The 22,716-nt window shown below is 65.0% G+C and overlaps 2 protein-coding genes across 2 annotated transcripts in view; both read left to right on the top strand.

The window, feature by feature from the left end:
• Window positions 1–430: 430 nt before the first annotated feature.
• Window positions 431–22,716, top strand: part of UBAP2L (ubiquitin associated protein 2 like) — a 403,300-nt gene continuing 381,014 nt past the window's right edge. The window contains exon 1 of the mRNA XM_073323130.2: window positions 431–441. The gene's annotated coding sequence lies outside the window, so the exon portion shown is untranslated. The remainder of the gene's footprint in view (window positions 442–22,716) is intronic.
• On the top strand, window positions 9,820–18,715 carry SLC27A3 (solute carrier family 27 member 3). Its single transcript, XM_073323046.2, has 10 exons — window positions 9,820–10,307; window positions 13,462–13,671; window positions 14,294–14,452; window positions 15,827–15,951; window positions 16,422–16,616; window positions 16,796–16,886; window positions 16,958–17,156; window positions 17,496–17,593; window positions 17,801–17,931; window positions 18,445–18,715. The coding sequence occupies exons 1-10, from the start codon at window positions 9,833–9,835 to the stop codon at window positions 18,619–18,621; spliced, it is 1,860 nt and encodes a 619-aa protein (XP_073179147.1). The 5' UTR covers window positions 9,820–9,832; the 3' UTR covers window positions 18,622–18,715.

Genomic DNA, 22,716 nt, shown 5'->3' with positions numbered 1-22,716 from the left:
CTGGCATCAGGGCTCGGCCCAGGCTCCCTGGCAGCCCGAACTGCTCCAGCGTGGGCTGCTCGCATGTTTCCAGCTGTGGAAGCCGCCTAACCTTTCCCCTACTTCGTCTGGTTTCAGCTCCAAGCCACAGACCTCCTGGCGCCCGCCACTCGTGTGTTTCTCCTTCGAGCAGCAGATGTTGGGAATGCGGCAGGAAAACCCCCGCGCCGCCTTCTCCTGCTCAGCCCTGCTCCGAATGCCTGCCCGGGGGAGCGAGCTGTGGCTTGTCGGCCCCCCGCAGAAAGGCAAAGGCGTTTTTCACCTCCCCAGCCCCCTCCTCCCTGAAAAGTCCATCTGGGAATCAGAGCTTCAGTGGACAGGAGCCTAGACCCGGGCAGACCGAGGGCAGGGACGAGGGGGCGGCCATGGCCGTTTGCACAGCGCCTGCCTTGGGGGGAGACTGCAAAAGCTGCTTGAAACCGACTGGGGGAGGAGAGGCGTAGAGATGCATCAGCAGGCAGAATGCGGGTGCACCGCCCAACCCGGGGCAGAGGGTGGCTGGGGGGGGGGGGGGACCTTGCTATAGTTAATCCCGCCTGGCACCATGCCCTCGCGGTTACTCCTCTGGTTTGCACAGGGGCTGCTTGGCCACCCCAATCCACGAGGCAGATCCGCGTCCCCTGGCACGAGCCAGGCATGGGCAGCTCGCTGCAGCCAGCCAGAGATTTCTCATGTGGCTCCCCTTAGGAAAAGCTGTGGGAGCCCTGCGCTTTGCCCCTGAGCCGAATGCAGCCCCCAGGCCGGCTGGGCGTGAGCTGGGGAAAAGTTCCCTGCTTTCCGCTGACTCACAGGGCTGGGCTTGGGGCTGGCCGAGGAGCTGGCAAGGATGCAAGGGCTGTTTGCTCCCAGCTCAGGCTGTGCATGGGGCGGCCCAGAGTGGGGCAGTGATGGGGCCAGGGTTCAGGTCAGCCCAGCCTCCGCTGCAGGGGGTGCATGGAACTATCCCCTCAGCCTGGCTGTGTTGCCAGCATCTTGCTGGGCCTAGCTCGATGCTGGCAGGAAAACAGCCCAGAGCCAGGGTGAGATAAGGGCCCCTGACGCTACCCGCACAGTGCAAGACGGTCCCAGCCCTGGGGAGCTCAGCCGTCAGATGCAGGGCCCCTGGGTCTGCCCAGTTTACAGCCGGAGCGCTGCTCCCCGGGGCAGCTCTGTCCCTCTGCAGGCCCGGGCTGGGGCCGCCTCCCCCTGCTCAGACCATGCGCTTGGGCTTTGCACCGCCTCTTCCGCAGGGTTGGTTCCCCTGGCTGTCCGACAGCCGGACTCCCACGTGCCCCCAGCTCCCGCTGTGCCCTCCTCCAGGGCAGGCCTGTGCTACCCGCTGTCTGTAGCCCTGCGCCCTGCTGGGTTTGGCTCCTCCCAGAGTCCTCTAGCACTGGGCCAAAAATGGGGATCCAGGACTTCTTCACAGTGCAGGGCCCTGTACGGGGCCCAGACCAGCCCCCTCCCTGCAGCGGGGCCGGGCCCAGCCCCACCTCTCGGGCCAGGGCAAGATGGGGCAACAGCTTTGCCCAAAGTTTCCTTGTTGCAGCCAACCCAGTGCAGCACGGCTGGTACCTGGGCCCTGCCAGCTCCAGCTCCGCAGGGGACGTGGGTGCTCTTCTCCTCACGTTGGCACCAGAATCAGGGCACCACATCCCTTCCTGTCCATGCCGTGGCAAACCTCTGCCCAGGCCAAGCACAGAGGGACGCTAAAGCAATTGGGGGCAGGTTAAATACAAGGATCTTGCTGGGGCCTGGACAGAGGAGGGGAAGGTCTGGTGTGGCCCCATCTCCACAGTAGCCAAGTCCTTCCCCATCTTCCCTGTGTTTAGTACCTGCCCAGGGAGCTGGGCTGAGCGAGCCCCTGTCTCCCAAGGGCTCCTAGTGCCCATGGGCAGAGGGTACAGGGCGCAGAGGGGTTACAGGCTGTCACGGAGTGTGGGGGAGTCCAGGCCCTGCACCCCTCTTCCTGGGATCCACTGAGACTCTCAGCCAGCCAGTAAAACAGAAGGTTTATTGGACAACAGGAACACGGTCCAAAACAGAGCTTGTGGGTACAACCAGGACCCCTCAATCACGTCCTTCTGGGGCAGCAGGGAGCTTAGACCCCAGCCCTGGGGTTCCCTGTGTTCCTCTCCCCAGCCCCAAACTGAAACTAAACCCCCCCAGCAGGTTCCCTGCTGCAGCCTCTGTTCACATTCCTGGGCAGAGGTGTTACCTCCCCCTCCCCCTCCTGGCTCAGGTGACAGGCTCTCAGGTCTCCCATCCCCAGGGCACATTCCCAGGTCAACACTCCCCCCTCCCTGCTGCGTCACATCGTCACATCTCTCCCCCCTTCGAGACTGAACTGAGCGGGGTCACGCTGACCAGTGACCTGGGGAAGTTCGGGGCCCCCTCTCCGGGACAGCGCATCCGCTATCAGGTTGGCACTTCCCTTCACGTGGACCACGTCCATGTCGTAATCCTGCAGGAGCAGGCTCCATCTCAGGAGTTTGGCGTTGGCTCCTTTCATCTGGTGCAGCCAGGTCAGGGGAGAGTGGTCGGTGTAGATGGTGAAGTGTCGCCCGAAGAGATAGGGCTCTAGTTTCTTGAGGGCCCACACCATGGCCAGGCACTCCTTCTCGATGGCCGCGTAGTGTTGCTCCCGGGGTAGCAACTTCTTGCTCAGGTACACGATGGGGTGTCTCTCCCCCTTTTCATCCTCCTGCATTAACACCGCCCCCAGTCCCGTGTCTGAGGCGTCAGTGAACACCACAAAGGGCTTGTCAAAGTCTGGGTTTGCCAGAACTGGGCCACTGACCAGAGCCTTCTTCAGCGCCCGGAAAGCCACCTGGCACTGCTCGGTCCAGACCACCTTGTCTGGCTTCCCCTTCTTGCATAGCTCCGTGATGGGGGTGGCGATGGCGCTAAAGTGGGGCACAAATCTTCGGTAGTATCCTGCCATCCCAATAAAGGCTTGGACCTGCTTTTTGGTGTGGGGAGCGGGCCAGTCTCTGATCACCTCCACCTTGGCTGGTTCCAGCTTTAGGCGGCCGCTCCCCACCCGATGGCCCAGGTAAGATACTTCAGCCATCCCCACCTTGCACTTCTCCACTTTTACAGTCAGCCCAGCCCCCTGGAGTCGGTCCAGCACTTGTCTAACCTGGGACACGTGGTCCTCCCAGGTCTGGCTAAAGACACAGATGTCATCAATATACGCCACGGCAAAACTCTCCATCCCCCTCAGTAGCTGGTCCACCAGGCGCTGGAAGGTGGCCGGCGCTCCCTTGAGGCCGAAAGGCAGGGTCAGGAACTCATAGAGCCCCAGAGGGGTGATAAAGGCCGATTTCAGTCGGGCATCTGCATCCAGCGGCACTTGCCAGTAGCCCTTTGTAAGGTCCATGGTGGTAAGGTACCGAGCTCCTCCCAGCTTGTCTAGGAGCTCGTCCGGCCTGGGCATGGGGTAGGCATCAGATACAGTGATGGCATTGAGCTTCCGATAGTCCACACAGAACCGGACCGACCCGTCCTTTTTGGGGACCAGCACCACCGGCGAGGCCCAAGGGCTGGCAGATGGCTGGATCACCCCCAAAGCCAGCATGTCCCGGACCTCTCTTTCCAGGTCCTGAGCAGTTTTCCCTGTGACTCGGAAGGGGGAGCATCTTATCGGCGGGTGCGACCCTGTCTGCACCCGGTGGACAGTCAGATTAGTGCGTCCAGGCTGGTTGGAAAACAGCTGTCGGTACGGATGCAGCACCTCCCTGACCTCAGCTTGCTGGGCAGGGGTTAGCTGATCCGAGAGGGGAATTGTTTCCAGGGGGAAACCAGCTCTGGTCCCAGGGAATAGATCTACTAAAGGGTCATCTCCCTGCTCTTCCCACTGTCCACACACGGCCAACACCACATTCCCCCTGGCATAATATGGCTTCATCATATTCACATGGTACACCCGGCGGTGGTGCGCCCGGTTTGACAGCTCCACCACATAGTTTACCTCATTGAGCTGCTTGACGACCTTGAAAGGGCCCTCCCAGGCGGCCTGTAGTTTGTTCTTTCTCACTGGGATGAGAACCATCACCTGATCCCCGGTGGCGTAGGCACGGGCCCGTGCCGTGCGGTCATACCAGACCTTCTGCTTCCTCTGGGCTCTGGCCAGATTCTCCCTGGCCAGGCCCATGAGTTCAGCCAGTCTCTCTCGGAAGATCAGGACATACTCCACCACTGTCTCTCCATCGGGAGTGGCCTTCCCCTCCCACTCGTCTCTCATCAGGTCCAGGGGGCCCCTCACCCTCCTGCCATATAACAGTTCGAAAGGTGAAAATCCGGTCGACTCCTGGGGCACCTCCCTGTACGCGAACAGCAGGTGAGGTAAGTACTTGTCCCAGTCCTGTGGGTGCTGGTTCATAAAGGTTTTCAGCATCATCTTTAGCGTCCCGTTAAACCTCTCCACCAGCCCGTTGGACTGGGGGTGATAAGCTGAGGCCCAGTCGTGCCGGACCCCACATTTCTCCCACAAGCACCGGAGCAGGGCCGACATGAAGTTGGAGCCTTGGTCTGTCAAGACTTCCTTGGGGAACCCCACTCGGCTGAAAATGGTCAGGAGCGCATCGGCCACGGTGTCTGCTTCAATGGAAGCTAAGGGCACTGCCTCGGGGTAGCGGGTGGCAAAATCTACCACCACCAGAATGTATTTCTTCCCCGACCGGGTCGTCCTGCTGAGAGGCCCCACGATGTCCATGGCCACCTTCTGGAAAGGCTCCTCTATGATGGGCAAAGGTCTCAAAGCCGCTTTCCCCTTGTCCCGGGCCTTCCCCACCCTCTGACAGGGGTCACAGGATCGGCAATACTGCCGGACCGTGGTAAAGACCCCAGGCCAGTAAAAGTTCTGTAGCAACCTCTGCCGGGTGCGCCGGATTCCCTGGTGCCCTGCGAGGGGGATGTCATGGGCCAGGTACAGGAGCCTGCGGCGATACTTCTGGGGGACCCCCAGCTGCCTCCTGATCCCACAGGACTCTACTTCCCTTGTGGGAGCCCATTCTCGGTACAGGAACCCCTTCTCCCACAGGAACCTCTCCTGGCAGCCTCTCCTCATGGTCCGTACCACACCAAGGTCGGCCAGGTCCCTGAGCTTCCGCAAGGAGGGATCTTTCCTCAACTCGGCCTGGAACTCAGCGGCTGGGGCAGGGACGGGGCCCGGTTCCCTCTCGCTGGCCAGGTCTGAGGCCTCCGCCTCTCTGAGCCGTGCCCCTCGGCCCTCCCTCCCCACCAGGGTAGGGTCCTGCGCCTCCGGTGTGATACCCTCCCCGAGGTCAGGGCGCAGTGCCCCTCGCCGGCTCTGGCTACGCGTCACAACCAGGGCGGCCTGGGGCTTGCTTGGCCAGTCCTCTAGGTCTCCCCCCATCAAAACTTCAGTGGGCAAATGGTGGTGTACCCCCACATCCTTGGGGCCCTCCTTGGCCCCCCATTTCAGGTGTACCCTTGCCACGGGCACCTTAAATGGGGTCCCGCCCACCCCTGTCAGGGTCAGATAGGTGTTGGGCACCACCCGATCTGGGGCCACCACCTCGGGCCGGGCCAGCGTCACCTCCGCGCCCGTATCCCAGTATCCATTGACCTTCCTCCCATCCACCTCCAGGGGAACAAGGCACTCTCTCCGGAGGGACAGCCCCACGCCCACCCTGTAAACTGAGCACCCTGAGTCCAGAGCCTCCAGCCCTCTGGTGGAGCTGGCCTGGGGTACTCTTCCCACCAGGGCAGGTGGTAAACTGGTAGGCCCCCTTTCCTGGGTTGTCTGCCCCTCGTCCAGCTGGGTCCCTACCCAGTTAACCCTGGGTAGGTTGGGTCTGCTCAGTTTGTCCCTGAGCCCGGGGCACTGGGACCGTACGTGGCCTTTCTGGCCACAGTGATAGCAGCTCAGGTCACGTTGGTCCCCTCGAGCGGGTCGGAGGGGCCCGACGCCAGGCGTTCCCCTTGGGAGGGGGTTCTCCCTATTTCCCCGCTGGGAGGTCCCGTGGTGACTCTCTCTCTGCATCGGGGGGGGCCTGTTCTTTTGGGGCTCCTCCCGGCTACCCCCTGACCGACTGTTCACAAACTCGTCGGCCAGCTGCCCTGCGTGCTGGGGGTTCTCGAGCTTTTTGTCCACCAACCACAGCCTCAGGTCGGAAGGGCACTGATCATACAGTTGCTCCAGTACGATTAGGTCAAGCAGGTCCTCTTTAGCTCGGGCCCCAGCTGTCCACTTGCGGGCATACCCCTGCATCCGGTTGGCCAGTTGTAGGTAGGTGACCTCAGGCGTTTTACGCTGACTCCGGAACCTTCTCCGGTACATCTCGGGGGTCAGCCCAAACTCACGGAGCAGGGCCTGTTTGAACAGTTCATAGTCCCCTGCCTCCGGCCCTGTCATTCGGCTGTACACCTCCACGGCTTTGGGGTCCAGTAAGGGGGTGAGGAACTGGAGCCTGTCTGCAGGGTCAACCCTGTGCAGCTCGCAGGCATTCTCAAAGGCCGTCAGGAAGCTATCTATGTCCTCCCCCTCCTTCCGCTGGGCCAGGAAGCACTTATCAAAGTTCCTTGCAGTCTTGGGTCCCCCCGCACTCACCGCAGCCGCAGCCGGGGCCCCACTGCTCCTCAGCCTGGCCAGCTCCAGTTCATGCTGTCTTTGTTTCTCCTTCTCCTGACGCTCATGTTGACGTTGTTTCTCCTTCTCCTCCTGCTCATGTTGACGTTGTTTTTCATGATCCTCCAGCTCCCTCATTTTCATCTCCCTCTCCCATTCCAGCCGCCTCCGCTCCAGGGATGGGGAGCTCCGCCGGGAGGATCCCCTGCTGGGTGCCGGGGTCAGGGTGCCCTCGGTATTCGCTGGGCTTCCCCCAACCCCTCCCCCGGACATAGGTAGGAAGGGTCTCGGGATGTCCTCAGCAGCAGTCTGACCCCTCCCAGCCCGGTCAGGCCCCAGGGCCCACGCTGCGTCTGCCGGGCGGCTTCCCTCAGGGACAGGGATCGGGTCATCCAAGCGATCCCTCTCCTCCAGCTGGGCAATCAGCTGTTCCTTGGTGGACCTCCCGATGCGCAGCCCCCTCTGCCTGCACAGCTCCACCAGGTCGCTCTTCAGGCGTTTAGCGTACATCTCCCTGCTGGCCACTCGCAGGCCGGGCAGCTTCCCACGGTTTCCAGGAAAAGCCCCTCGTGTGCCAGTCCTTCTCGAGGTCACCACCTCTTTGCCAGGGTCGAGCTGCAGATTCCTCCGCCCCTGGGACCGCTCGCTGCAATCCCCCGGGGGACCCTGTTACTGCAAAAGTCTTTCTCTCTGGTCACACATTCCCAGGGGTTAACCGCCCCCCGAAACCGTCTCTCTCTGAATCTTCAGCACGCCTGGTCCCCATCAATTCCCCTTCGTTTTACTGCTCCCCAGTCACTTACTGCAGGAAGCGCCGTTCACGGGGTGCAGTAGATCCCACCGCTGCCACCAGTTGTCACGGAGTGTGGGGGAGTCCAGGCCCTGCACCCCTCTTCCTGGGATCCACTGAGACTCTCAGCCAGCCAGTAAAACAGAAGGTTTATTGGACAACAGGAACACGGTCCAAAACAGAGCTTGTGGGTACAACCAGGACCCCTCAATCACGTCCTTCTGGGGCAGCAGGGAGCTTAGACCCCAGCCCTGGGGTTCCCTGTGTTCCTCTCCCCAGCCCCAAACTGAAACTAAACCCCCCCAGCAGGTTCCCTGCTGCAGCCTCTGTTCACATTCCTGGGCAGAGGTGTCACCTCCCCCTCCCCCTCCTGGCTCAGGTGACAGGCTCTCAGGTCTCCCATCCCCAGGGCACATTCCCAGGTCAACACTCCCCCCTCCCTGCTGCGTCACATCGTCACACAGGCATCCCCTGGGTCTGGGCGTGACAGACCCCTCCCAGAAGGTCTCTGAAAGCCAGCATCACATGGGTCACCACAGGCACTGCCCGGTGTCCGTGCTGCTAAGGTGGCAGGAGACCCGTGTGCACCCTGGAAATTGTGTGCTCGGGCCTTGTGCTTAAAGGCAGGTCAGGCCAAAGTCCCAGGCCCTGAGACAGGCTCCGCCAGCCGGGAGCCAAGTACCGACCTGGCTGACCAGGGTGCGGCGTGTGGCTTATGCAGGAGCCTGGCTGGCCCATGGAGTCAGCTGCCAAGGAAGAGATGGAAGGGGCCTCCGCCAAAGAACGTACCTGGCAGGGACGGATGCTGGGGACCCTGGTTGCAGGTACAGAGCAGAGCTCTGGACCGTCTGGTCTAACGGAGCAAGGGGTGCAGAGGGAGGCCCTGCTGCCCAGGACCCGCTCTAGGCCCCAGGAAAGCAGGCACGTGCTGGGGGTGGCACATTTCCAGGGGCGGCATTCTGGCCGCCCCCTCTTTTTTTTGGAAAAATCCGCCAATGTACGGAAAAAAAAATACAGGAAGATCAAAACCATCTCCAGTAATGCAATAGGAGCATGACATGAAAAATATCGTATCACATCTTGACACGGTCACTCATAACATGAATGTGCGTAAATGTGTAAGCGTTAACGGTTCTTGATCAACTAAATCAGGAATCACGATTGCTTGTGTGTACATTCGTGCCAATTTCCGTGTCATGTCGATGCCAGCGGCTAAAGGGCTCAAATGCTGGGACGAAAATGACTTTCCGGAGCTGCCTACCGGCCACAAAGAGAGAAACGGCAAAAAGCATTAGAAAAACTCTCTCGTACTCCAAATAAGTATTTTTTAAAAGTCTACAGTCAAGGAGAAAGCTCTAAGCAATGCTTGAAAGTGATTCTTCACCAACTGATGAAGACCACTCGAAGCAAAGATTATCTTTATCAACTGATAAAGTCGAACAACAATCCGACCAAAGATTATCTTCCCTACCTGATGAAGACGGATGTTTCTATTGTATTTTGGAGGGTGCTATAACTTCCACAGCAGAACGATTTTGTCAGTCGCAGGGTCACTGTGAAACTTTTGCATTTTTATACGATATTGGAAATATTAAAAATCAGTTTTCCCAAGACGACGCCCTGAAGCACGGCCAAGGCCTGCATTTTGCGCTCCCTGCTGCTGGGTTTTCATTTTTATTTCATTTTAAACACCACAACACTGCAAAGTGCAAACTGTAAAAGCCACAACAAAGCTAGAGCCGGCCCTGCTGCCACCCACCCGAGGGAGACGCTGCCCGCGGGCGAGACCGTTGGAGAGGAGGGTCTCAGCCAGGCTGGGGAGAAGGACTTGGGGGCAGGCAGGACTCCAGTAGCCAAGCGGGGTTCGGGGCCCTGCCCGGGGAGGACTGGGTTTGTGGGTGCCCCGGGGTTTCCATGAACCCCGCTGGCTTTTCCTCCCCTCTCTGCTGGGTGTGGAAACTGGATTCTTGTTCTCCCTGGAAGCCCAGCTGGGCGCCAAGTGGCCGGGGTTGCCCCGCAGGGGCTGTGCTGGCCCCGGGGACCGGCCGGGCCAGGGGTGGCCCGTGGCTGGCGTGTATCTACGGCGGGGTACGGCAGCACCCAGGCGGGGGGCACTGCCCAGCCAGGGGGAAGCAGGCGCCTCCCGGCCCTGGGGAGCTCTCAGCTCCCCGCTCCACAGCTGGGAACCGGGCCCCGGGGCCCCTCTCCTGCGCCAGCTCCCGCCGGGAACGCGGGGCGCGGAGCCGGCTCGCCACTGGAGCGACCCCCCCGGCCCTGCTCTGCCCCCCCCCCGCCCGGGGGCGCGCCCAGCCTCCGCGCGGGGCCCGGCCCCCTTCTCCTCCCGGGGCGCGCAGGCTCCTGCCCCGCCCCTGCGCGCCCCCGCGCCCGGCCAGCCCCAGCCCGGCTCCGGCTCCGGCTCCGGCGGCGGCATGTACCTGGCCGGGGCGGCGGCGGCGGCGGCCGCGCTCCTCTGGCTCCAGCGGCGGCTCTGGCCGCACCTGTGGGCGGACGCGCGGTTCCTGCTGCGGGCGCTGCGCTGCCGGCGCCGGGTGCTGCGGGGCGCGGCGGGCTCCAGCCTGGCCCAGCGCTTCGCCAGCCTGGCGCGGGCGGCCCCGCAGCGGCTCTTCCTGCGCTTCGAGGCGCGGAGCTTCAGCTACGGGCAGGCGGAGCGGGCGAGCCGGCGGGTGGCGAACGCGCTGCGCGCCTGGCGCGGCCCCGGGGGGCCCCTGCTGCCCGGCCAGACCGTGGCGCTGCTGGTGGGCAACGAGCCCGGCTTCGTGTGGGCCTGGCTGGGGCTGGCCCGGCTGGGGGCCGTGCCCGCCTTCCTGGGCACCGGCCTGCGCCGCGGGGCGCTGCTGCACTGTCTGCGGGGCTGCGGGGCGCGGGCGCTGCTGGTGGCGCGCGGTGAGTGCGGGCGCGGGGGGCGCGCGGCGGGGGTAAGGGGGAGCGCGCGGCGGGGGTAAGGGGGAGCGCGGGGGGGGTAAGGGGGAGCCCGGGGGGCGCGCGCGGCGGGGGTAAAGGGGAGTGCGGGGGGAGCCCGGGGGGGGTAAGGGGGAGCCCGGGGGGCGCGCGCGGCGGGGGTAAGGGGGAGCCCGGGGGGCGCGCGCGGCGGGGGTAAGGGGGAGCCCGGGGGGCGCGCGGGGGGGACCCGGGGGACGGAGGCGGGAGATGGAGGAACCAGGCGTGGGGGGGGAGGGGGGGATTGTGGTTCTCGGGGGGGGGCGTCCCAGAGGTCACTTGATAAACTAGCCTCACCCAAAGGATCATGGGGGGACGGGACACCCTGCCCAGTCTGGGTGTTATGGGGAGCAAGGGAGCAAAAAGCTGCCCACCCCGACCCTTGCCACGGGACCAGGCTTCCTGCTGTGACCAACTGCGGGCCCCTGGGCAGCTGCCTCTGCACCCTGTGGCCCGGCTGGGGACTGGACTGGCTCTTCCCCACCCGCCCAGCCCCAGAGCCCTGAACATGGGACGTAGTTGGGGCCAGGTTTTGGAGAGAGCCCAGCATGGGGCCAGCAGGTGCCCGCTGGGTGCCGGGCAGGGGCTGGGTGCTCTGGACCCGCTGGGTGCCGGGCAGGGGCTGGGTGCTCTGGACCCGCTGGGTGCCGGGCAGGGGCTGGGTGCTTGGCCCTTGGAAATCTCACCCCAAATGAGGGCGAATGCTGGGTGCTCTGGGGTCCTCTCAGTGCCATGACACTTGACTCCTGCTGTAGACGGTTTTGGTACCGAAGGGGGGACAGGCAAGGCCCGTGACTCTGCAGGGACCCCCATGAGCCCCGCACCGCTGGGGCTGGGGCTGAGAGGCAGAGCAGGCAGGGTCTCCAGCCAGCGCTTTCGGCAGGGGCTTTGGGCTCCCAAGTGGAGTCAACGCTGCTCCCTGTGCAGCCTCCCTACCTGGGCCCCGAAACCACAAGGCCCGTGTGAAACCCTTGGCATTAAAGCTCCTGCGGGGCCAGGTGCTCCTGGGCTGGCTGGGCACTGAGGTGGCTCCTTGGCATGGCTCTGAAAGCCCCAGCTCCTGCGGGGCCAGGTGCTCCTGGCATTGCCCAGTCGGGCAGGCAGGTCTCTCATGTGTCCCTGGCTCCCCAAAGGCCCCGGGTACAGAGGCAACCTCCTCACTGGTCACCATGGGCAGGGGCCCAGGGTCTGGGGCCCGGTGTCTGCACTGCCTCGATAGGGCCAGGGCCTGTGTGGTGCCATGTTTGCAAAGTCGCCGTGCCACGGGGGACGGGCACTGGCTCTGTCTGAGCAGCACCCAGCCCGACAGGGCCCTGCAACCTCCCCCGGGGCCCCGCAGCTCGGCCTGGCCGGACAGGGCCCTGATCCGGGCTGACGCCTCTCGTGTTGCCTTGCTATAAACCTAGGACTTGACCATGGCTCTGCTCAGGCCTGGGCAGAGCCAGGCTCTCGTTAATGCCACTTCTGCAAACTCTTCGCCAGGCTGGGCTGGAAGAACCTTTTAAAAGAAGTTTGAGGGAAGTTCTCCCGTGTGCCCCTCCCCCCACGTGCCCCACCCTTCCCCCGCCAGCCGCTGTGCTGTGGCAGTAGGAAGTTTTTCCAGGAAGATGAGCCCCAGCCACGTTGTTTGACTTCCTTAAAGCCGAGAGCCCCAAGTGGGTGGATCCGCAGTCTGGCTCCTTGGACCCACGGCTGCCTGGGCCCAGCACAGAGCAGGTCCCGAGCGCTGGCCGGGCTGGGGCTGGGGCTGCTGTGGGTCGCTGGCGTCCCACAGCCCAGATGGGTTCGTTAGTGCTCCTGTCCCTGTGACGCGGGGCGCTCTGTGCAGGGAGCAGGGATGGGGGAGGGGAGCTGGCTTTGAGGGGAATTCGGTGCCTGGGGGGCCCAACCAGGACGTGCCAGGTGTGGGGCTTTAGGATGAGCCGGCTGGGGCAGGGCAGAGTCGTGCGGTGTTTGCTGTGGGGCTGGGTCTCGGTGTAGGCAGAGTGGGGGTATCCCTGGGGGCCGCCTGGCATCTGGGTCTGAAATCAGGGCACCCTCCTGGCATTGGAGCTGGGCCAGGAGCCGCGTTAACTCCGCGATTGTATCGCCCCTCTGCAGAGCCCTGCCCCACCTGGGAGCAGCCCAGACCCCCCCAGCTCGGTTCACACCGACAACTTGAATAACTGTAATTAACGCAGCAACATGGCGCTTGGCCCGAGCCACCTTCTGGCGTTGCCTAACGAGCTGGAAGTCATCGCAGTAATTGCTACCGCTCCAGGGCTTTAATGATGATTTAATTGGTGACAATTTGGCATCCTCTGCGGGGCGGGGAAGGCGGCCGGACGGGACCGGCGGGAGCAAATCCTGCCACGGCTCAGCCAGGCGCGGACGCTGCGTGGCCTGGAGCTGAACCCACTCTGGGGAGCTCACGAGAAACACGTGGCTCCATTGCTGGGGCCAGACAGGATCCCAAACCCACTGCCCTCGGGTCAGGAATAGCCGGATCTAGCCCTGAGCTGGGCCTGGGCCAAATCCGCAGCCGGTGCAAATCAGTGATGCCCTTCGGCCTGCAGCGTGCCAGCGGGGCGGAGACCGCGGGGACGGAGAGTTTAGAGGGGAGAAGCCTTTGTCCCACTGAGCTAACCCTGCTCCGGCCTGGCCTGGCACGCTGGCCCCTTGCCCTGCTGGTGGGCTCTGGTCCCCCTTGCCCGCCCAGCCCCTCGTCCCTGGCATACAGCTCCGAGCACAGCCTCTCTCCTCGCCCTTGGGAGACGGCCCATCCCTCCCCACGTCTGGGTCCATCTCCGTCCATCCGTCACTGCCATTTTCCGGCCCTCCCCCCATGGCTCATTACTCTCCTTTCCCCTTAACGACGGGGCACCGCAGAGGGCGGGGGTCTCGCCCCAGCCACGGGGCAGGGCCCCTGGCCTGTGAATCGGGCATTGTCTGCTGCCCTGTGCGGTGTCTGCTCCAGTCATTGGGTGGGATGAAGGAGGCCCCATCTCGGGCAGCGCCAGCTGGCCCTGACTTTGGCACCGGGCTGTGGCCGTCTGGCAGCTACACCCCAGCGCAAACGGATGGCCCTGCCCCGGAGCTCATGCTCTCCCCCTCCCCGCAGATCTGTGTGACTCTGTGGAGCCCCTGCTGCCCACCCTGCAGGAGCTGGGCATTGTGGTGTGGGTGTGGGGCCCGGGCCCCTGCCCGCCGGGGGTTACCAGCCTGCAGGAGCTGGTGGAGGAAGCATCCGAAGAGCCGGTGCCCCCAGACTTATCCACGCCCAGGGACATGATGGACACCTGCCTCTACATCTTCACCTCGGGCACCACAGGTGGGGCCCCACCGCTGCCCCCAGGCCCAGGGCTCCCTGCAGGGCGGGGGCTGTGGGCCAGAGTGAGGGGCATCCACCGCGTGGGCGGGGGTGGGAAAGGGTCAGCCTGGTGCTCTCTGGTGCCTGCAGACTCTGCCCCTTCCCAAGCCCTGAGGTTGCAGGAGCAGGGCCCGGTTCAGGGGCTCAGGGGCAGTCTGTGCCCGCTCCGTGCCCCGATGCAGGGATCCCTGCTCTGGCTTCTCTGTGCATCTGGGGAGCTCCTTGGCATCAGGTGGCCGTGGGGCCGGGATGAACAATGGGGACGGCGGGGGGGGGGGCTTCGGGGCCCCTGGCTCTGCAGCTGTGGGGGGATGGGGCAGTTTAAATGCAGACCACTCAGTGCCATCGGGGCTCAGGCCAGCTGCTGAGCAGGGCCTGAGGGGAGCAACAAGTGTGGGGCATCCCTCAGGGTGGGAAGCCGGGGGGCATGCCCAGCTTGAGGGGGCCCATCTGTGGGGACTCACCCGGAGCAGCTGGGGGGGCGCTGACCTGACCCCACTCCCCTGTGGGTTGGGCACCGGGGAGCCAGGAGCCTGGGCTGGGGCCTGGGGCATGGAGTGATCCCTGTCTCCCCCCACCGCAGGGCTGCCCAAGGCTGCCCGCATCAGCCACCACAAGTCCATCATGTGCCTTGGCTTCTACCGCCTGGTGGGGGCCTCCAGCAAGGACGTGATCTACGTGGCTCTGCCCCTGTACCACATGTCGGGCTCCCTGCTGGGCATCGTCGGCTGCATCGGGATCGGTGAGCAGGGCAGGAGGGGACCTGTCTGGGTCTGGGCTTCCCCTGGCGGTGGTTGGGGGCTTGGCACCAAGGGGAAAATAATCTCAACTGTCCATACCCGGTGCGGGGGTCTGATGAGCTGTTCCCCCGCTGGAGAGAGGTGCCGGAGCTGCGTAGCTCCCTGAGCAGGGGCGCGAACGGTGTTAGGAGCAGTTGGGAAAGAGACAGATAAATAAGTCGGAAAATATCCCAATGCCACTATAGAAATCCCTGGGCCACCCACACCATGAACACGGCCTGTGGGTCTGGTCGGCCCATCTCCACCAAGATGCGTTAGAATTGGAAAAGGTGCCGAGCAGGGCAACACCATGCTCAGGGGGCTGGAGCAGCTTCCATCTGAGCAGAGATGAGTCAACCTGGGACTGTCCAGCTCAGAAAAGAGCCGGCGAAGGGGGGGATATGCTAGAGGTCTATAAAATCATGCCTGTGCTGGAGACAGTGACTAGGGAAGTGTTATTTACCCCTTCACATAACACAAGAACCAGGGGTCACCCAAAGAAATTAACAGGCAGCGGGTTTAAAACACACACGGAAATACTTCTTCACACAGTCAATCTGTGGAACTCATCGCCAGGGGATGTTGTAAAGGCCAAAAGTATAACTGGGTTCAAAAAAGAATGAGAAGGTCATGGAGGATATGTCCATCAGTGGCTGTTCAGGGATGTGGCCCCCTGCTCTGGGTGTCCCTAAACCTCCGACTGCCAGAAGCTGGGTCCGGGTGACAGGCGATGATGAGTCACTCAAGACTTGGCCCGGTCTCTTCGTCCCTCTGAAGCGCCCGGCACCGGCCGCTGGCGGAAGACTGGGCACGGGGCAGCTGGACCATTGGTCTGACTCAGTCTGGCCGCTCAGATGTTCTTAAGCTTTTGAGGCCCATATTCCAGCAGGAAGGGGGGCCCCTGAGACTGCGGGGACCCATCTGGGCCAGGGGAACGGTGCTGCAGCCATTAGAAACAAGGCCACTGAGCTCAGCGTGTCCATCCCTGGCTGCCTTGGGACCCGCCGGGCACCAGCCCCGCAGATCACCATAGTGGCAACAGTGACGCTTTGCCTGTCCCAGGGCGCTGGGCTCCTCGCCAGTAAGGCAGGATATGGACATCGAGAGAGGCTGGTACAGAACCCAGGAGTCCTGGTTCCCAGCCCCTCCCCCTGCCCTACCCCACTGGAGTCCACTCCCCTCCCAGAGCTGGAGACAGAGCCCAGGAGTCCTGGCTCTAACCAGTAGGCACGCTGCCTTGGCCCGGTGTCACCGTGGCCTGAGTGGGGAGGGTTGGTACCTGGCCCGTGGTGAGCCAGGGCCCCGGGGCAGTTCTCTGACAGCGCTCTCCCTGCCAGGTGCCACATGTGTGTTGAAGAGGAAGTTCTCAGCCAGCCAGTTCTGGGGCGACTGCCAGCACTACGGGGTGACGGTGTTCCAGTACATCGGGGAGCTGTGTCGCTACCTTGTCAACCAACCCAAGGTCAGCGCCAGGAGCTGGGGGACCACGCGGTGCCAAGGATCGGGGCCCCTGCTGGGATTTGTACCCAGTTCCCTCCTGGATGCCCCCTTCTTAACGGTTCTGACCCCCGAGCACGGCCTGAGGCGCCCCAGCCTTGGGGTGGGAGGGGGCAGCTGGTCAGCACAGGGCCAGCAGGATGCCCAGAGCTGCGGGCACCATACGAGCACAAACCCTCCTGCCCACTGGGGCAGATGGGGGAAATGGAGGCCTGGTAGCGACAGGGCCAGGAACAGACCCTGCGCTGGCAGCAGGGCTGGGAGCCAGGATGCCTGGGTTCTGTCCCCAGCTCTGGGAGGGGGGTGGGCTCCAGAGGTTAGAGCAGCGGGGGCTGGGAGCCAGGGTTACTGAACAGGTTAAGATCCTGCATTAACCTCTGGTCTGGGGGGGGGACGATCCCCTCGCTGAACCAGAGCCCCCCACCCCCGCCCCAGAGAGAAGGGGAGCGGAATCACAGCCTGCACCTGGCCGTGGGCAGTGGGCTGCGGCCCGACGTCTGGCGGGAATTCCTGCAGCGCTTCGGCAACATCCGCATCGTGGAGACCTACGGCATGACCGAGGGCAACATCACCTTCTTCAACTACACCAGCACCCTGGGGGCTGTGGGGCGCGGCAGCTTCCTCTACAAGGTGAGCAGGGCAGGGCCATCGCTGGGCAGGGGCTGCGGGTCGGGAGTGAGGGGCACCGGCAGGGCGGGGGGCTGCGGGTCGGGAGTGAGGGGCACCGGCAGGGCGGGGGCTGCGGGTCGGGAGTGAGGGGCACCGGCAGGGCATGGGGGGGGGTCTCTGACTCTCTGCACCCCTTTCAGCTCTTCTCCCCCTTCGAGCTGGTGCGCTACGACGTGCTGCGGGGGGCGCCGGTGCGGGACGCGGCCGGATGGTGCCAGCGTGTCGGCCCAGGTGAGTGGCAGGGGCTGGCCGGAGGGGGGGACCGGCCAGCTGAGGCCCCTGCTCACCGCTGCCCCCCACAGGCGAGACGGGGCTGCTGATCGCGCCGGTGACGCCCCAGAACCCCTTCCTGGGCTACGCGGGCGGCAGGGAGCTCTCGGAGCACAAGGTGCTGCACGGGGTCTTCACCGCGGGAGACGCCTACTTCAACACGGGCGACCTCATGGTCCACGACGCTGCCCAGTTCGTGTATTTCCGGGACCGTACCGGGGACACCTACAGGTACCCCCAGAGAGCCCCCCTGCGCCATCCAGAGACCCTCCCTCAAGGATCCAGCCCCACCCTGTCCAGAGAGCCCCCTCCCGGTGCGCGCACCCCCTGTGCAGTTTGGGGAGCCCTTCGAACCCAGCGCCCCAGAGGGCAGGGCCCGGAGCCGCTGGTGTTTGTCCCTCTGGGGCCTGACGGGGCTGCTGGGTTTGGCCTCGTGCGCAGGGGCCTGACCCGGGTGGGCCCAGAACCTGGCCTGGCAGGATCCAGGTGCTTCTCCCAGTCCCCCCAGCGGGGGTGTCCCCGGGGTCGGGGGCTCTGGCTCTGCCCCGCTCAGGCTGCGCTTGCCCCCAGGTGGAAGGGTGAGAACGTGGCGACAACGGAGGTGGCCGAGGCTCTGGCCGCGCTGGACTCGCTGCAGGAAGTCAATGTCTACGGGGTCGCTGTGCCAGGTACCCCCCCAGCTGGGTTCCCCTTTCCCCCACTGCCCCCTCCCCTGCAGGCTGCTGCCAGGGGCTCCCCAGGAAAACGGGAAGCTGGGGGGGGTACAGCTGCCTCCTGGAGCCCAGTGGGAGAATGTCGGGGCAGGGAGGTTCTGTCCCTTCTGCCCCCCTCCCCCCCCGCACACACCAGTGTTCACTGCTCCCTCTCTCCCCCAGGGTACGAGGGCCGGGCTGGGATGGCTGCCATTGTCCTGCGGCCAGGCTGTGAGCTGGATGGGGCCCGGCTGTACAGCCACGTGGTGGAGTTCCTGCCCCCTTACGCCCGCCCCCGCTTCCTGAGAGTGCAGGTAATGCCCGCTGGGCACCAGGACCATGGCGGGGGGAGTTCAAACACCACCAGCCTCCCTGTCAAAAGCTTGGAAACGGCACCCCTGGGGCAAGATGCGGCTGCCTCTGGGGTGGGCATGAGGGCTCTTTGGGACAGGAAGTGACAAACATCCTAAATCCAGGTGGAGCTGCAGGGGTCACCTCATTAAAGCCCCAGACAACACATAGCAACTGCCCCTCCCCCCCGAATTGCCAGAGCGCCCCCCGCCCCCCAGGGCACCAAGCACAGCAGCTTGGGCCGGGTGAAGCTGTATGTGGGGGGATTCTGGCAGCTTAAAGGACCTGAGCAAAGACCCAGGAATCCAGGCCAGGGGGGTGTCAGCCAGCGGGAGCCCCCAGCCTCTGGCACTCGCACCCGGGAGCTCTGACCCCTCTTGCCTCCGGCAGTCCCCCCCGTCCCTGCAGTGCATCTCATGCCAGGAGCAATGCCCCCTGCCCCCAGCCGCGCTCTGACATGCACGTCTCCCTGGCAGGATCACCTGGCCACGACCCAGACCTTCAAACAGCACAAGGTGCGTCTGGTCAGCGAGGGCTGCGACCCCACGCGCCTCCCAGACCCACTGTACCTGCTGGACGACGCCTCGGAGGCCTACGTGCCCCTGACCCCGCGGCTCTGGGAGGGCGTCATCTCGGGGGCTGTCCGGATATAACCCCCCCCGCCCCTCCCGCCTCGGGCGCCCTCTGGCTGGGGGTCACCTGGGGAGACTACAAGTCCCAGCATGCATGGCTCAGCACCGTTGCATGTTGGGAGCTGTAGTCCCCCCTGGCCGCACCTGGGCGCTTTGCTCCCTGCTGCTGCTTGGCCAGGGCCAGGGCTCTGGGGTGCTGCCTGCCCCCGGGGGGGAACAGGGGGAAACAGGGCTCAGGTGGCTGCAGGGAAGGATTTTTTCCCCTGTTGCGCCCTGCCCCCACTGCACCCCATGTTTTTCACCTCCTAGCCCCCCATCTCCTGCGCACACCCCACTCCTCTGCCCCAGGAGGCTGGAAGCTGGGAGCTTGGCCGTCTCGTCCTGGCTCCCCCATGCCTGTCTCCAGCAGGGCGGCTCCATGGGTGCCGGCTGGGAGCTGTGCCTGGGATTTGCTGGGCGGTGCCCTCCGTCCCCCCTCCCCTCACTCGGGGGCGGCTCTCCCCTCACAGGATCTCGGCTCCGGACAGGCTCCTGGCCTGGGGTGTTGGGGCAAGGGAGCTGCCTGGGTGCTGCAGGGTCACACAGTGTGGGGGGCGCTGGGCGGGGACCCCAGGGAGCTGGATTCGGATCCTGGCTCCACCGTGACTTGGGGTGGCCTCGGGCTGGTCGCTGAGCTCCCAGCTGGGCCTTGGGGGAACAGCGCTGCCTCCCCGCAGCCGGCTCTGGCTGGGCTGTTCCGACTGCGAGATGGGCCGGCAGGGACCGACCCTGGCTGCAGCCTGGACGCTTTGTGTCCAAGGACTCGCCAGGCGTCCTTTGCTCTCGGGGCCTTGGGGTTGGGGAGGGAGGTGACCAGGGTGGTGGGAGGTGCCGACGAGGGGAGGTTTGTACTTTTTATACCTTTTGGCAAATAAAACATTTTTAACAAAGCTTGTTGCTCTCTCGTGCCCCCCCCCTTTGCCCCTGGAGCTGGGAGCCCCCCTTTGCCCCCCAGTGTCTCCCTCTGGCACTGGGTGTTCTGACCCCACATCTGTGGCTGGGTAGGGTTAGGGTACGTCAGTTCTGCAGGTTTTGTCTGCCTGGGGGTCAGTTTAAGGGCCCCCCCGAGGCTGCCCAGGGAAGGGGGATGCAGAGGCAGGACACAGGCCAAGCCCAGAGCCTCATCCCAGGCACCTGCATCTCCCGCATTGGCCTCCAGTCTCCAGCCTTGGACCAGTGGGTGGAGGGGAGCTGGAGCGTCCCCAGCGACCCCCCCTCCGTGCCCAGCCTGCCCACGGGTGGCAGCAGGACAGGCAGGGACATGATCGGGCCACCCCCAAGTTCCAGGCACCCACCTGCACATTGAATCTGCCCTGGGCTGGGCTTGGGCAGTCGGTTGCACCCTGGTCCATGGGACACAATCTCCTCCCCGGCAGCCTGCTAGACACGAGAGCTGGGTCCCACGAATCGGGTCCCTGCCCGGGCATCACTAGGGCTCCATGGAGGTGCCCCCTCCCCCAGCCCCTGCATATGCACTGGGCCTGCCGGCTGGGTCCACCCTGTGGAACTCTCTGCCACTGGAAACATGAATGAGCAGAGCCACGTGGCAGCCGGACCTTGGCCATCCCCAAATTAGCCCCTGTGCATGCCCCCCATCCCACCCACCCTCCTCAGCTGTTCAGACTCCTGCAGGCTCGAGGGGGGGGTGTCTCTAGGCCAGGTACCCTGATATTCTGTAGCCATACCTGCCCCAGACAGATAGAGGCCTCTCCCCTGTGGAAGCCTCAAGGGGGGAAAGCTGCAGAAGGGGGGGCTGAGGAAGCAGACACGAACTCCACCCCCCTGCCCCAAGGTTAAAGCTGTTGGCATGAGCCTCGCTGTCCCCAGAGGAAGGGAAGAGGAATCTGCCCCTTGTCCTGACCTCAGCGGCCTGGGGTGGGGGTCCCTGCTCGCCCCCCCCAGAGCAGCTCATGCAAATGCTGCCCACAATCCCCAGGGTCCATGCCCCAGGCTGGGTAAATCCCCTGATTTCAACCCAAACTGCGAAATGGGGTCAGGTTTGCTTGGTCTGGGATAGCAGGGGGCTGTGGATCGGGAGTGGGGGCACTGGCAGGTCCGGGGGGGCGGGCAGGGGGCTGCGGATCGGAAGTGAGGGGCACCTTTGGCCGGGGTGACAGCTCCTGGGGTAACAAAAGAGGCTGGTTCCTAGGGGTCCCGCCAGAGAGGAAGCGTCTCCCCCTCCCGCCTGGCTCCTGCAAGGAAAGTTGCGGGGGGCGGCGGGGGGTCAGTGTCCCCACGAGGCCGCAGTTCCCCACTTTCCCCACCAGAGGGCGCCGGAGGCTGTTTGCGAGGACCCTGGTTTAGTTGGGTTTGATGCGGGGGGAGGTGCAGGGTCCAGGTCAAATTAATCTCAGGCAGAAACCGGGGCTGAAACCTGCCCGGGAAACTCCCACCCGCCGCCCCGCCGAGCCCCTGGTGCCCATTGCAAAACCCACCAGGGCTGGGCTAGCGGGGGCTGCGGGTCGGGAGTGAGGGGCACCGGCAGAGCTGGGGGGGGCAGGGCTGGGCTGGCAGGGGCTGCGGGTCGGGAGTGAGGGGCACCGGCAGAGCTGGGGGGGACAGGGCTGGGCTGTCAGGGGCTGCGGGTCGGGAGTGAGGGGCACCGGCAGAGCTGGGTGGGGGGAGCCCGGGGCTGGGCTAACAGGGGCTGCGGGTCGGGAGTGAGGGGCACCGGCAGAGCTGGGGGGGGCAGGGCTGGGCTGTCAGGGGCTGCGGGTCGGGAGTGAGGGGCACCGGCAGAGCTGGGGGGGGGGAGCCCAGGGCTGGGCTGTCAGGGGCTGCGGGTCGGGAGTGAGGGGCACCGTCAGAGTAGGGGGAGCCCAGGGCTTTGCTAGCGGGGGACCGTGGGTCGGGGGGAGTCTGTCACGTTCCCCTCTTTCTGCTTCTCCAGCGCAGCGAGGTTTGGGGGTGCGGGGTCTCTGCAGAGAAATCCCCCACAGGAGCCTAGCGGGGTTGGGGGGGTCCCAGTCAGGGGCGCTGCGGGAGAACGTGGTTGTGACGGGGCCTGGCGCAGCTACTGGCCTGAGACCCCCCCCCGGCTCCCCCCTCACCCCGGTGTCAGGTGGGGCGGGCTGGGGGCGCCCTGGCCCTGCGGGGGGCGGGGGGTTGTTGCTGTTGGAACAACTGAGCTGCGGCATAAGCGCTGGGTGCCCCCCCGGCCCCCCCCCCCGGCTCCCCCCCCGGCAGGCAGCGTCGCCCCATTGCATGAGTTCCAGACGGGCCGGTTCTCCAAGCCCCTGTGGGGGGGGGGCGAGTCCAGCACAGGGGACACCTGGCAGCCCCCTCACTCAGTGAGATGGGGGGCGCGGTTCTGAGGTCTGGGGGGGCAGCGGAGTCCTCCCCTCCCCCAGCTTTCGGCAGCCCCCCTAATCCTCCCGGTGTGGGGCGTGCGGGGGGCCGAGGAATAAAATTCACCAACTGGCCCCGGCGGCGCCCTGCAGCCTGGGCCCCAGGGACGGGGGGGGCAGCATGGACCCCCCCGTCCTTTATCCCACTCTGGGGCCTCCTCCCAGCGGCTCCCCCAACCCCCAAACGGCGCCGGCCGGTAGGGCAGGGAGGGGGGGTTAATGAGCTGGGGGATGATCCAGCTCCCCCCACGCACCCCGCCCCGCTGCCCAGAAGCCAGGGTGAGGGGCACAGGGAGGAGGCGGGGCTGGAGCGAGGGGGCGGTGGGCAGCCTCCCCCCCCCCCCGCCGGCTCCCTGGGCCCCTTTGTCCGCGGAGAATGGAGCTAAGCGCTGGCGAAAGTGACACCGTGAATGGGGCGCGGATTGGGGGGGGCCCGTCTCCCTGGGTAACCGCCGGGGCTCGGAGTGCAGCTGATGGGATGGGGGGGATCCGGGGCAGTGGCTCCCTGAGCCGAAGCTGCTGGCGAGGGGGACGCCGGGGAGCGCCGGGGGGGGCAGGCCCAGCTTTGAATGGGACCGAGCCCCAACAGGGGGAGACCCCCCCCTTCCCCCCCGAGCCTGGTTCATTGAGAGAAACGCCCCCCCCCCGCCCCGGCTCCCTCTCTGGGATCCTGACTCCGGGCCTGATTTCCGGGGTGCTGCAGCCCCCGACGCCCCCCACTCTGGCAGGA

This window comes from Lepidochelys kempii, chromosome 24 (assembly GCF_965140285.1).
Source record: "Lepidochelys kempii isolate rLepKem1 chromosome 24, rLepKem1.hap1, whole genome shotgun sequence".
NCBI classification, from domain to species: domain Eukaryota; kingdom Metazoa; phylum Chordata; order Testudines; family Cheloniidae; genus Lepidochelys; species Lepidochelys kempii.
Note: the sequence above shows the minus strand (reverse complement) of the source record. Positions and strands in the feature narration are given on the sequence as shown.